The following is a 13,115-nucleotide window of genomic DNA, read 5'->3' as shown; positions in this document are numbered from 1 at the left end:
TGAATGATTCTTTGAAAACTCTGCCATGAATACTTAGAATTCATAGAGAGTAAATCTTCTATTGTGTGGCCCTGTGGATAAGCCTGGGACTGACCACAAGACTGATGGTTCAAACCCATCAGCCGCTCCTCAGAAACCCTATACAGTGTGACTATGATTCCAAACTGACGCAAAGGCACCTAACAACAGCAAATTTTCCATGTCCTTTCATTTCCTCTTCCTTCCTTTGCCTGCCCTCTGGTGGTAGTGCTGAGTAGAGAATTAATTAAAAGAGCAAAAATGGATGTAGCATTCCAACCTCTCTCAGCTCTCTTCAAGTTTTCTTATAGCAGTCCTGCTAATATTGTTTATCTCTCTATCCCTGGGAAGACGATGAATTTAGAAGATAATGTTACCTAGGCCCTACGTATACTGGAAATTACAGCATTTTTCTGTGAAAATTATATGGGCAAATCTAACAATTGATTATTTTCTTTGAGCCAGAACACTTACAAAGATCTTGTTCTTACCACTTATAAAGGTCCTGTTGTGGCGCTGTGGAGTAATGCATTGAGCCTCAAGGTTGGTTTGAACTGCAGGGCCGGTGGTTCAAATTTACCAGCTGCTCCTCAAAAACCCTATACACAGCGTTGCTATGAGTTGGAATTGACGCAATGGCATTTAACAACAACAACATTCTTACCAAAGACTTCCACTTTTAAGGAGGACGTTTCTAACAAGTAAAAGAGAAGTGAAAAAGCAGAAACTTTGGAAGGGTTCTTAGATATCAACAAGTGGCATCAATTATGAGATAAGGAAAAAATTCGAAATTTTCTCTGGGAGCCCATCACATTCAATTTGGAAATGCATATATAGAAAGGATTTTGTGAGTTGAATTTCCAAAAGAGGTGCCTTCTATTCAAAAGATGTCTATTTTAAAAATGTCAGAAGAGTGAGGATTTCCTCTTTAAATTAAAAAATTCTCCTGATGCATCCTTGATTGTCATTTGTTGTTATTCTTCAAAAAGTTCTTGTATTTATTTACTTCCTTAGAGCAGGAGTCAGAACACCTACTGCCTGTAGACCAAATTTATCCCTCGACCCATTTTTGTAAGACCTGTAAACTCAAAATGGACTTTATATTTTTTAGTGATTAAAAAACCTAAAGAATCTGTTTTTGAAATATGCACAAGTTATATGAAATTTAAATGTTATTTTCCATAAATACTGCTCTGTTGGAAGACAGCCATGCTTATATATCTGGATATTATCTCTGGTTGGTTTCATACTAGAAAGGGAGAACTGACTGGCTATGTATGATAAAGACTATGTGGCCCACAAAACCTAAAACATTTGCTATCTAGCTTTTTACCAAGTAAATTTGCCAGCCTATGACAGGGCCAAGTTCACCTGCTTTGTCTTTGCACATAACCATAGCCACTGATGTATGATGGGGCCACCTAGCGTCTGAGATGAGAAAGCACCACTGTAAAAAAAAAAAAAAAAAAAGTAGAGGATGCAGTTAATAGTGAGCCATTTAATGTCATCAAATAAAGAAAAATGATTATGATTATTCATCTGGTCATAATCACAGTGAGTTTCTAGGTGGCACGAACAGTTAAACACTCTTAACTAACAAAAATGTTGGCAATATGAGCCTGCAACAAGGTGCCTTGGAAGAAAAGCCTGGTGATTTGTTGATAAAGATCAGAACTTGGAAAACCTTGTGGAGCAGTTCTTCAGACACATGGGGTTACCATGAGTTGGAATCAACTCTACAGTAGCTGGTTTGGTTTTTGGCTTCTTTCCTCATAATCAATGGAACAAAACTATCAATTCTCTTAAGTTCCTGGAGTTCTGATGTGTAACCATAGGATAAGCACTCTATCATACTGTTGGTTTGAATTGCAAGGTCAGTGATTCAAACTTACCAGCTGTTTCTCAAAACCCCTATACAGTGTAGCTCTGAGTTGGAACCGACTTGATGGCATTTAACAACAAAAACAACTTAGTTCCAAAAAAGAATTCAACTTTTTCCTTCTTCTAGTCACAATTCTTTTACACTGAAAAAAAAGAAAAGAAAAACAAAAGGACATGTATGTCATATATATTGGTATGTTGGTTAGGAACAAATATTTATTATGCTTTACAAATAAAACATTTTCATATTTTGCATAATGTGTATAATTTGATTTTCGTTTTAAGAAAACCGGCTATACATTAGAATGAAATATGAGTAGGAGTTCTGCTTATGTTGTGGAAGTTGAAACACACAAACTTTGGCTTTTAAAATACTATCTTTTACAGATTTATTTGGCAAGATATAAATTCAAGAATGCAAAAACATCAGATTTTTGGGCAGCACTGGAAGAGGTAAGGAAGACTGTGTCTCCAAATTTTCACTCCCAGTAAGCAATCATTTATTTCTTATTATTATGTCTTTATGTTTCCCTTATATGTTAATTAATTAATCCTGGTGTTTTCAAAATGTTAGGCGAGTAACTTACCAGTGAAGGAAGTAATGGACACCTGGACTAGACAGATGGGTTACCCTGTGCTTGATGTGAGAGATAGGAAGAACATCAAACAGAAACGTTTTCTGTTGGACCCAAAAGCTAACGCCTCCGAGCCACATTCAGATCTTGGGTAAGACCCTTTAATGTATTTCAAGAGGGAAGAGAAAATTGGGTGAAAAGATTGGTCACTTGCCTTAGGTCTTCCTCTTCGATATATGTTTGATGGGTAATAATATAAAGGAAAAAATAGTATTAGGGAAAAAATGGTTAAAAGATGGCTGAGTGGTCTCCAGGTTCAAAATGGTAGACTGAGCCCATGCCCTATTCTTCCATGAAATCATGGTATAAAGAAATAGCACTAAAAGTAGTAAACCCTTACAAGTGAAGAAGATAAGAGAGGAAGAACCATATACATCATAGAATTCTAGAAAAAGCAAAGCAGAAAGTGAAATAATGGCAGAAAAGAAGCTCAGGAAGATGCAGGAATATAGTAGTAAGGAGCCCTGCTGTTGAGGTGAGAGCTGATCTTCCTTTTTCCTGGACATACTTCAGGCTGTGTCAGAATGAAAAGTTAGAAGTGAGGCTGAAAACAGGACAATTCATTTGAAGTCTAGACTTAGGACAATTGTATAAGTCACATACCCTTACTTCCATCTTCACCTTCTGCTTATCCATTTCTACTCCTTCCTCTACACAGAGCTCCCAGAAGTCTGACATTTAACTCAGGTAAAAATCAGGAGGTATTTTGTTTCCTAAAGAAATAAAATGGCTGAGTAAAACTAAGAATTTCACATTGATTGGGGCGCCCAGAGTAAAACCTTCCTCACTGTGGCATTTGTTTGATGGGTGGATGACCATTCAGTCTTCCCACAGCATAGGAGTATGTCTCAAAAAATACATATCCCTTCTTAACCATGGAAAGGTTATAGTCATCATAGCAGCCATAAAAAAAAGGATCTGTTTTAGTCCTTTTAAGTATGAATGGACAATCAAGGACCACAAGATACATGAAAAAATCTAGAAGCATAAAAGATGAAATCTCACATGAGCAAACAAAAATATCGATGCTAGAAGAAACATAATGGGGTAAATAGAAATTGATATACTATGTTCAGAGATCAAAGAAGCTATTATACTCATTAAACAAGAGCAGAAAGTCTCTGAGAAGGGCAAACATTCTGGAAGTATGTTGTTGATGTTGTTGTTAGGTGCCATCAAGTCTGTTCCAATGTATAGCAAGCTTATGTATAACAGAATGAAATACTGCCCAGTCCTGTGCCAACCTCACAATCATTGCTACACCGGAACGCTTTGCTGCTGCCCTTGTGCCAGTTCAATCAGAAATACGAGAGGAAGGAATTAATTTGATCCTGATATGAGGGAAACTTTTATTTGAGTGGCTCAAGGGGCCATGAAATCTGACCATAGAGAAGAAAATATAACTCCCACATACTTCTTGATCAAGAACATGTATATAGATATCCCTGTTTTATTAGAGTGTTCTTATGAAATCTTTCATAAACCAAAATAGCATAATGTGAAAAAGCAATTATTGTTAATTTATATGAGAAATATTTTTTTTAGCATTCTAGACTCAGAAATAACCTGCCAAATCATACCAAATAGCACATACAAACTAAAATAACACTGAAAATACTGCATTCACAGACGTAGTTTACAGATATGGCAGCTTGATGCTAAAATACTAAGTGTAGTTCCTGAGTAAGGAGCTTGACATAATCTCCTTGCGTTTCAATACACTTTGTCCATCTTTCAACAGGTTTTCATATTCCCTTATTAAAAAAAGTTTTATGCTGAGATGTAAACCATTAATTCACTGCTGTCTTCACTTCTTTATTATAGGGGGATCTTTACCCTTAAAGGGACACTCTCAGGGGACCAAACAGGTGAAAATCTTATGGAGCAAGATCAGGACTATAGGGAGAATGTTTTAACAGCTCAAAACAAAGGTTTTGTAAAGTGTCAACAGTGTAGGCAGAGATGTGCAGACATGCATAGTCATGCAAGATCACAATGCCCTTGGATAACAGTCGTCTGTGCTCAATCCAAAGTTTAGACTTCTGCTCTTCAGTGAACATCTCATTGTAACAAGCACAGTTGATTGTTAAACTTTTTTTCTGGATAATGTTCTAACACTGGCCCTTGAGGAGCCCTGAAAACTGTTAGCATCAATTTTCCAGCTGTTGGTTGACTTTTGGACTTTTTCTTGGTTGGTGATTGAGGATGTTTCCATTCAATACTCTGCCATTTACTCTCATGCTCGTAGTGATGAATCCACACTTGTGTCATCACTATTAATGATTTTTAAAAAACAAACATTTACCTTCCTTCTAGTATTGGTGCAAATTTTGTTTGCAGATGCCAAAATGCTTCTGGATATGCTCTTCCATGAGTTCTTTTGGTACCCATCAATACAAATTTTTCAAAACTCAAGTCTGTTGTGGATTCTTTAATAGGCAGATCCATGTCTGATTTGCAAATTATTTGCCACATAATCCACTGTCACTCGTCTGTTCAACAGATTCATTTCATGTGCATGCTCAATGTTGTCGTCAGCCATGGAGGAATGTTTTATGATAACTGGAGTGCAGATAATTTTTTTACTGATTTTCGTTCTTCTATATTGCAAGTTGAGGTTTGAATTTTTTCTTCAGCTCTCTCAGCTTGAGAAATACTAATCGTGTTCTTCCCTTTTGGTGTTCTAGCTCCAGATCTTTGAGTATGTTATTATAATATTTGACATTGTCTTCTGGAGCTGACCTTTGATATTTTCTATTCTGCTCTTTATCTCCTCATTTCTTCCATTTGCTTTAACATCTCTATGCTGGAGAGCAACTTTCAGTGTGTCCTCTAACATCCATTTTTGTCTTTTGTTACTTTCCTGTCTTCTTAATGACCTTTTGATTTCTTCCTATATGTGTTCTTGATGTCATCCCACAACTCTTGGTTTTGGGTCATTCTGTCTAATTCATCAAATCTGTTCTTGAGATGGTCTCTAAACTCAGGTGGGATATATTCAAGGTCATATTTTGGTTCTCCTGGACTTGTTTCAATTTTTCTTCAGCCATAGCCTGAACGTGTTTAGGTACTCAATTTGATTTCTGTGCTTGCCATTTGGTAAGGTTCATGTGTATAATTGTCTTATATGTTGTTAAGAAGGTATTTTCAAAGAACAAGTCACTGGGCTGGCAAAATTCTATCAAGTGACCTCCAGCATTATCTCTATCACCAAGGTCATATTTTCCAATGGTGGATCCTTCCTCTCTTTACAACCTTTGTATCCAATCACCAGTAATTACTAGTGCATCTTGAGTTTATGTTTGATCAATTTCAGACTGAAGAAGTTGATAGAATTTTTCAATTTCATCACCACTGGCTTTACTGGTTTGTTCCATAAATTTAAACAGTAACTGTCTTAACTGGTCTTCCCTGTAGTCGTATGGATACTATCTTATCACAGACAACTTTGCACTTCAAGATAGATCTTTTTGATGATGAATGTGATGTCATTTCTCTTCAATTTACCATTCCGAGCATAGTAAACCATGTAATTGTCAGATTCAGAATGGCCAATAACAGTCCATTTCAGCTCACTAATGCCTTGAATGTTGATGTTTATGCAGTCTATTTCATAGTTTACAACTTCCAATTTTCCTATGTTCACACTTCATACATTTCATGTTACAGTTATCAGTGGATGTTTACAACTGTTTCTCCTCAATTTGAGTTGTGCCTCAACATAAAATGAAGGTCTTGAAAGCTTTACTCCACTCATGTTATAGTAGTCACTATACTTTGAGGAGGCAGCTCTACCCCAGTCATATTTGAGTGCATTCAAGCTTGACAGACTCATCTTCTGGCACTATATCTGAAAATATTCTGGCACTCCTCATCATGTTTCAATATTCAATATTCTGGTGCTAATCTTACAATATTCCACTGCTTTCATAAGGTTCTCAGTAACGAAATATTTGGAAGTAGTCCATCTTCCCTTCTTCCTACTCTGTCTTAGTCTTGAAGCTCATCTTAAACCTTCCTTCCATGTGTGATCCTGCTGGTATTTAAAATACCAGTGGCTTTGCTGCCAGCATCACAGCAACATGAAAGTCACCATAGTATGACAAACTGACAGATGAGTGGTGGCTTAAGCCTATGCTGTAGTTATTAAATGCGATCAAATCTGTTTCAATTTATAGAGACCCTATATGGTTTCTGAGGAGTGGCTGATGGGTCTGAACTGCCACCTTGCAGTTCAAGTCAACCTTGCAATCCAGTTCTTATTCTAAAATGCCACACCATGACTTCCTTTAACCTATGTTGTTGTCAAGTGCCATTGAGTTGGTTCCAATTCTTAATGGCCCTGTATAGTAGCAGCTGCTGGGTTTGGAACACTAACTTTGTGGTTCAAACTGACCATTCAGTCCAGTGTTTATCCTATACTGCCACAGCTGGACTATACCTTTAACCTATGGTGGTGGTGGTATGCCGTGGAGTTGGTTCCGACTCATAGCAACCCTGCATAGGGTTTCTGAAGCTGTAAATCTTTATGGGAGCAGAAAGCCTCATCTTTCTCCCTTGGAACAGCTGGTAGTTTTGAACTGCTGACCTTGAAGTTCTCAGCCCGACTCATAACCACTATGCTACCAGAGCTCCTATGGTGGTGGTGGTGGTAGTGATATGCTGTGGAATCCTATCCAACTCATAGCAACCCTGTATTGGGTTTCCAAGGCTGCAAATCTTTATGGGCATAATAAGCCTTATCTGTCTCCTGAGGAGTGGCTGGTAGGCTTGAACTGCTGACCTTGTGGTGTATAACCCACTATGCTAATGGAGTTCCTTCTTTAACCTATAGAATATAAAAAATAATATTTTTTCTTTAATAAATTTTGACTACTGAAGTACAAATGGAAGAGAAAGCAGCATAAATAAACTAAATCACCTGTTGCCTACGTGAGTTAACGCTAACTAAATACCTCTACTTCTTGATTTAGACAATATTTATTAATTCAGCCAGGCAAAATCAGAAGAACTAAAGAACAAAAGCACTTTAAAGGCTTTGCCTCTGAAAGTAACACTGACCTGTGGAAAGTTGGAGAAAGATACTGTGGTATTCCAACACTAGCTCTTAATTTTTGTTTTAATTTTTTTATTACTGATGCATTTATTTTTAAATTTCACAATTAAATTCTCCTGAATATTTAAACAGCATTTACAAGATAAATCAATCAAATTTCCAGTCTATATCCTTTATATAAAAAGACATATACATTTAATAAAATTCTTCCAAATATTACTGCTTAAATTTTTATTCAATCCTATTTATAACTTGAAAACATAAGCACTTAAACACCTAGAGAAGTATATTTATTAATCCAGTTTTAAAAATCTTCTGTTACATTTTTATTAATCTAATAAATTAAGACAGCTCATTAATGCAGTGTATCAAGTTTCTTGAGCAATTTCAATATATTAAAATTCAAACTTTAAGGTTATTAAATCTATTTTTTAAGTACATTTAAATATAACTTCCTAGTTAAGGTTTTCTAAGTATTGCAGTTAAAATTTCAAGTTCATATGTCATTTTCTCTATGTTTTAGAAAACATTTCAAATACGATGAAAATTGACAAAGCATATACAACACAGCCAATGATTTGAAAGCTTATCATACCTGTATGAATACAACTTGTCCAAAAGTGTTAATGCTATATTCATTTCTTTATAACTAAATAGTCATTCTTGTATACAACCACTCCCAATTGAAGGACACAAAATCAAGGTCTCAGAATCTCTAATCTCTTAAGGTGGGCACAGGAATCAGAATGCACCATTTTGGGGATTTCAGCCAGTCCCAGGTTACCCAGCTGAACCCCCTCCAAGTCAGTCCTACCTAAATAGGAGTAGCAGTGGTTACTCCTTGGTCCCCAAGATATTTTTCCAGTTTCAGCTCTGCCTAACTATTATTATCCTGTTTTCAAGTTTTTAACCCTTGGTCTGTTGTTGTTATTAATTATTGTTAAGTAGATTTTAACTCATAGCAACTTAACTTGTACAAACTAGAACTCTCCATAAAATTTCCAAGGCTATAACCTTTTGCAAGTACATTGCCTGTCTTCTGAGGTGCCTTTGGGTGGACTTGAACTGCCAACCTTTCTTCCAGTAGTCCAGCAATTAACCATTTGCACTGCTCAGGAACTCCTTACATTTTGTCTGTTGTTGTTGTTAAGTTTCGTTGAGTCTGTTACACCTCATAGCAACCTGGTATAGAGTTTCTGAGGCACAGCTGATGGGCTTTAACTGTTGACCTTGTGTATTGATCCTACACACCAGGAGTCTAGATAGAGAGAATTTTCTAACCATCACAGATGGCCTCTAATATCTACTGTCTGATTTTCACTAAAGAGACTCTTCACTTTATTTTTCTTAATGGAGTTACTTACCTTTTATTAATACTCATTTACTTATACATCATCATAAGATAATTCAGTAGCAATCAGTTTATTCAGTTGGGACTTTTTGATCAATTTAAGAACCACTGACATGGTGTCCTGGTGTGGTGTTGTAGGATAAACACTGGACTGAAAACCATAAGGTCAATGAGTCAAACCTACCAGCCACTTCTTAAAAACCCTACGCAGAATCCCCATTAACAGGTACCAGATTGACAGCACTAACAATAACAACAAAAAAGGACTGCGGACCACAAGGTTGTCAGTTCCAACCCACTAGCCACTCTGTGGGAGAAAGATGAGGCTGTCTGCTCCCTACAGATTTACAGTCTCAGAAACTCTATCTATATAGAGATACTTGAGTCAGAATCAACTTCATGACAGTGGATTTTAGAAAAGACTGAACACTTGGTCCAGAGGAAAATGTATTCTTCACAGAGCAAGGAAAGGAGTAATAACCAAAGTAGCGTAGTGGTTACGAATCGGGCTGCAAACCTTAAGGTCAGTGGTTGGAAACTACCAGCTGCTCCGTGGGAGAAAGATCAGGCTTTCTACTCCCATAAAGATTTACACCCTTGGAAACCCTGTACAGGGTCTCTATGGGTTGAAACCGACTTAACAACAACAACAACAACAACCCCTAGATGATGAACTGATTAGTGGGTGCTCTCTGATCTATTTGGAATCCACCAAAGGATGGATTTCTGGTATAACGTTGTATTATCAGCACTGGACTTCAAACCACAAGGTCAGCAGCTCAAAGTCACCACCTGCTCCTCAGAAACCCCATACAGGGTCTCTATGAGTTGGAACCAACTTGACGGCACTTAACAACAACAACAAAAGGATGGAAAACATGGTCAGGAATGAAACAGAGAGGGAAAGAGAGTGAGAAGTAAATTTTAAGCTCTACCAAACTAAGAGTTTCATGCAGAAAGTAGCACTGTCAAAAAAAAAAAAAAAAAAATTATGAGGGTTGAAAAATCTAACATCCCATAAAATTCTAATGTTCTGTCTTCAAAAAAATCACAAAGCATATGAAGTAACTGAAAATAATAACCAATCCAAGTGAACAAGACAAAGGAAAAGAAATCATATTCCTGGAAGCCTAAAAAATGAATAGATTGAAAGACTACAATACAATACTAAATAAGCACAAAAAACAGCAACAATAACAACAACAAAAATGAAGAATTAAAGAAAATGATGAATGAAGAAAATAAGAATTTAAATAAATAGATGGACACTCTTAAAAGAAACCAAACAGAAATACTGGACCTGAAAGAAATGATAACTGAAATTAGAAGCTCATTGAGAGAATTTAATAGATTTGATTAGGCCAAGAAAAGAATCTTTGAACTAGAAGATAAAGTATTCAAATTATAGAGACTGAATTTCAAAACTGCTAAGCACAATTTATTAGAATTATGGGATACATCAAGAGAATCAATAAATGTGTCATGAGGATCCCAGAAAGTTATAAGACATGGGACAGTAAGAATGTACATATTTTTAAACCCCAAATCTGACACAGGACATGAACCTACATATGCAAAAATTAATTGAACTCCAAGTAGTATAAATGAAGAGACCCACACTGAAACACATTATATAACATGTTATAACCAAGCTCTCTAAAACTAAAGGCAAAGAGAGAATCCTGAAAAAAGCAAGGGAAAAGTGAATTTTGTTGCTGTTGTTATGCGCCATCAAATCTATTCTTGCTTATAGAGAGTCTATAGGATGGAGTAAAAATGCTCCATAGGGTTTCCTAGGCTGAAATCTTTGCAGGAGTGTATCATCAGGCCTTTTCTTCCACAAAACAGCTACTGGGTTTGAACTAAAACTTTCAGTTACTATTTGAGCATTTAGCCTTTGCACAACCAGGGATCTTTGTTGTTGTTTTTGTTGTTGTTGTGTTAGGTGCCATCGAGTTAGTACTAACTCATAGTGACCTTATGCACAGCAGACCAAAACACTGCCCATTCCTGAGCCAATCTCACTACCGTTGCCACACTTGAGTCCATCGATGCTGCCACTTGGCCAATCCATCTCATTGTGGGTCTTCCTCTTTTTCTCTGGCCCTCTGCCTTACCAAACATGATATCCTTCTCCAGTGACTGGCCCCTTCTGACAATATGTTCAAAGTATGAGCGACAAAATTTGGCCATCTTGGCCTCCAAGGAGCACTCTGGCTGCACTTCTTCCAAAATGGATCTATTGGTTCTTTTGGCAGCCCATGGCACTTTTAGTATTCTCCTCCAATACCATAACTCAAAGGCATCAATTCTTCTATAGTTTTCCTTATTTACTGTCCAGCTTCTGCATGCATATGAGGTTATTGAAAACACCATGGCTTGGGTCAGGTGCACCTTAGTCTTCAAGCTGACATCTTTGTCCTTCAACACTTTAAAAAGGTCTTGTGGCACAGATTTGCCTAATGCAATACATCGTTTGATTTCTTGCCTGCTGCTTCCATGAGTGTTGATAGTTGATCCAAGAAGAATGAAGTCTTTGACAACTTCAGTCTTTTCTCCATTGATCAGAATGTTGTTTATTGGTCCAGTGGTGAGGATTTTTGTTTTCTTAACATTGAGATGTAATCCATACAGAAGGCTGTGCTCTTTGATCTTCATCAGTAAATGTTTTAAGTCCTCTTTACTTTCAGCAAGCAAGGTTGTATCATAGCTCTGGTAGCATAGTGGTTACAAATCGTGCTGTGAATCACAAGGTCAGCAGTTAGAAACTACCAGCTGTTCTTCAGGAGAAAGATGAGACTTTCTGCTCCTGTAAAGATTAACAGCATTGGAAACTTTGTACAGGGTCGCTATGAGTTGTAACTGACTCCATAGCATATAACCACCACCACGGGAGAAAGATGAGGCTTTCTACTCCCGTAAAGATTTACACCCTCGGAAACCCTGTACAGGGTCGCTATGGGTCAGAAACGACTCGACGGCACTTAACAACAACAACAACAACCAATGTCTAGGATGCCTTAGAAATGCAAATAGTCACGTGTTAATGGTTTCCAAGATTACATAGCAGTTTCTCCTCAGAAACCTTGGAAGCCAGAGGTAATAGAATGACATATTTAAAGTGTGAAAGAAAATAACTGTTGGCCAACAATATTATATCCAGCAGAAATGGTCCTTCAGGAATGATGGTAGAATTAAGACATTATCAAACAACAGCTAAAAGTACATAACTACATGACATGTTTTACAAAAACTGCTAAAGGGAACCTTTGAAATGGGAAATAAAGGGCACTAGACAATGTGTGGAACAGCCTCCAAGTAAGGTGGGGATTGAGAATGGGATGGTTGTCCAGGCTACTCTTCTAGATGCTCAACAGAGTCCTGTGGCTCTTGAGGCTCTCTGAACAGGTTGTTGCCTGGCAGTTCCTTATCATAAAAACAACAGTGCTAGAGGTTATGGTTTAGTTCAAACAATCCAGGACCCAAAGAAGCCCAGTATTTTCCAAGAACTGGAAGTGGTAATAGAAAGGGGGTGACAGTATAGGAGATAAATGAAGAAGACTATCTGGTTATTATCAGGTTTATGGCAACAGTACCTCATTGCTTTTTAGTGTATTCCTTTGGGCTGTGCTTAAGAGTGAAGTATCACAGGTATCTAACATTTTTACGTAAGTTGAAAATAAGCATTTCTGAAGGTACACACTCAATGGGAGTCATCATGTAGATAAACAACAAAAGTGAGTAGCAGCTGCAATGGTGAAACCCAACTCACAAGAAATTGTGAATAGTCCTTGAATCTGATTAATAGCTATTTTAAGACACAAACTAATAATTTAATGTATTTGTTTAAACTCTTTTGTAAAATCTAAAAGACTTCTGCTTAATACCTAGGTGATTTGTACCACAGAAGATTTTTTAAAGGATTATTTCCAGGCAAAATGTAATCATAAGATAGTACCTAGTTTGTTCTGTGGATAATATAATATTCTCAAGATTTTTAACACTTAAGTGACCTGATATGATAATATTTGCTAGTTATTATGCACAATACAATTTGATATTTCTCTGATGTCCTTTCTGATACAACTACTTTTCATGCCAAATATCTTCTGTGTCAAAATGTATTCAATTAACATCGCTATTCTGGAAAATTTTAACATACCAAGATGATTCT

At 36.9% G+C, this 13,115-nt stretch overlaps 1 protein-coding gene across 1 annotated transcript in view; it reads left to right on the top strand.

The window, feature by feature from the left end:
- ENPEP (glutamyl aminopeptidase (aminopeptidase A)) overlaps nucleotides 1–13,115 on the top strand; it is a 148,434-nt gene that overhangs the window by 75,994 nt on the left and 59,325 nt on the right. The window contains exons 9-10 of the mRNA XM_006869336.1: nucleotides 2,287–2,352; nucleotides 2,474–2,625. Coding sequence (XP_006869398.1) covers nucleotides 2,287–2,352; nucleotides 2,474–2,625 — 218 coding nt within the window. The remainder of the gene's footprint in view (nucleotides 1–2,286; nucleotides 2,353–2,473; nucleotides 2,626–13,115) is intronic.

The sequence above is a fragment of the Chrysochloris asiatica genome, unplaced genomic scaffold, assembly GCF_000296735.1.
Source record: "Chrysochloris asiatica unplaced genomic scaffold, ChrAsi1.0 scaffold00129, whole genome shotgun sequence".
In the NCBI taxonomy this organism is placed as follows: domain Eukaryota; kingdom Metazoa; phylum Chordata; class Mammalia; order Afrosoricida; family Chrysochloridae; genus Chrysochloris; species Chrysochloris asiatica.
The sequence above is the reverse complement of the archived record's forward strand: the minus strand, read 5'-3'. Positions and strand labels throughout refer to the sequence as shown.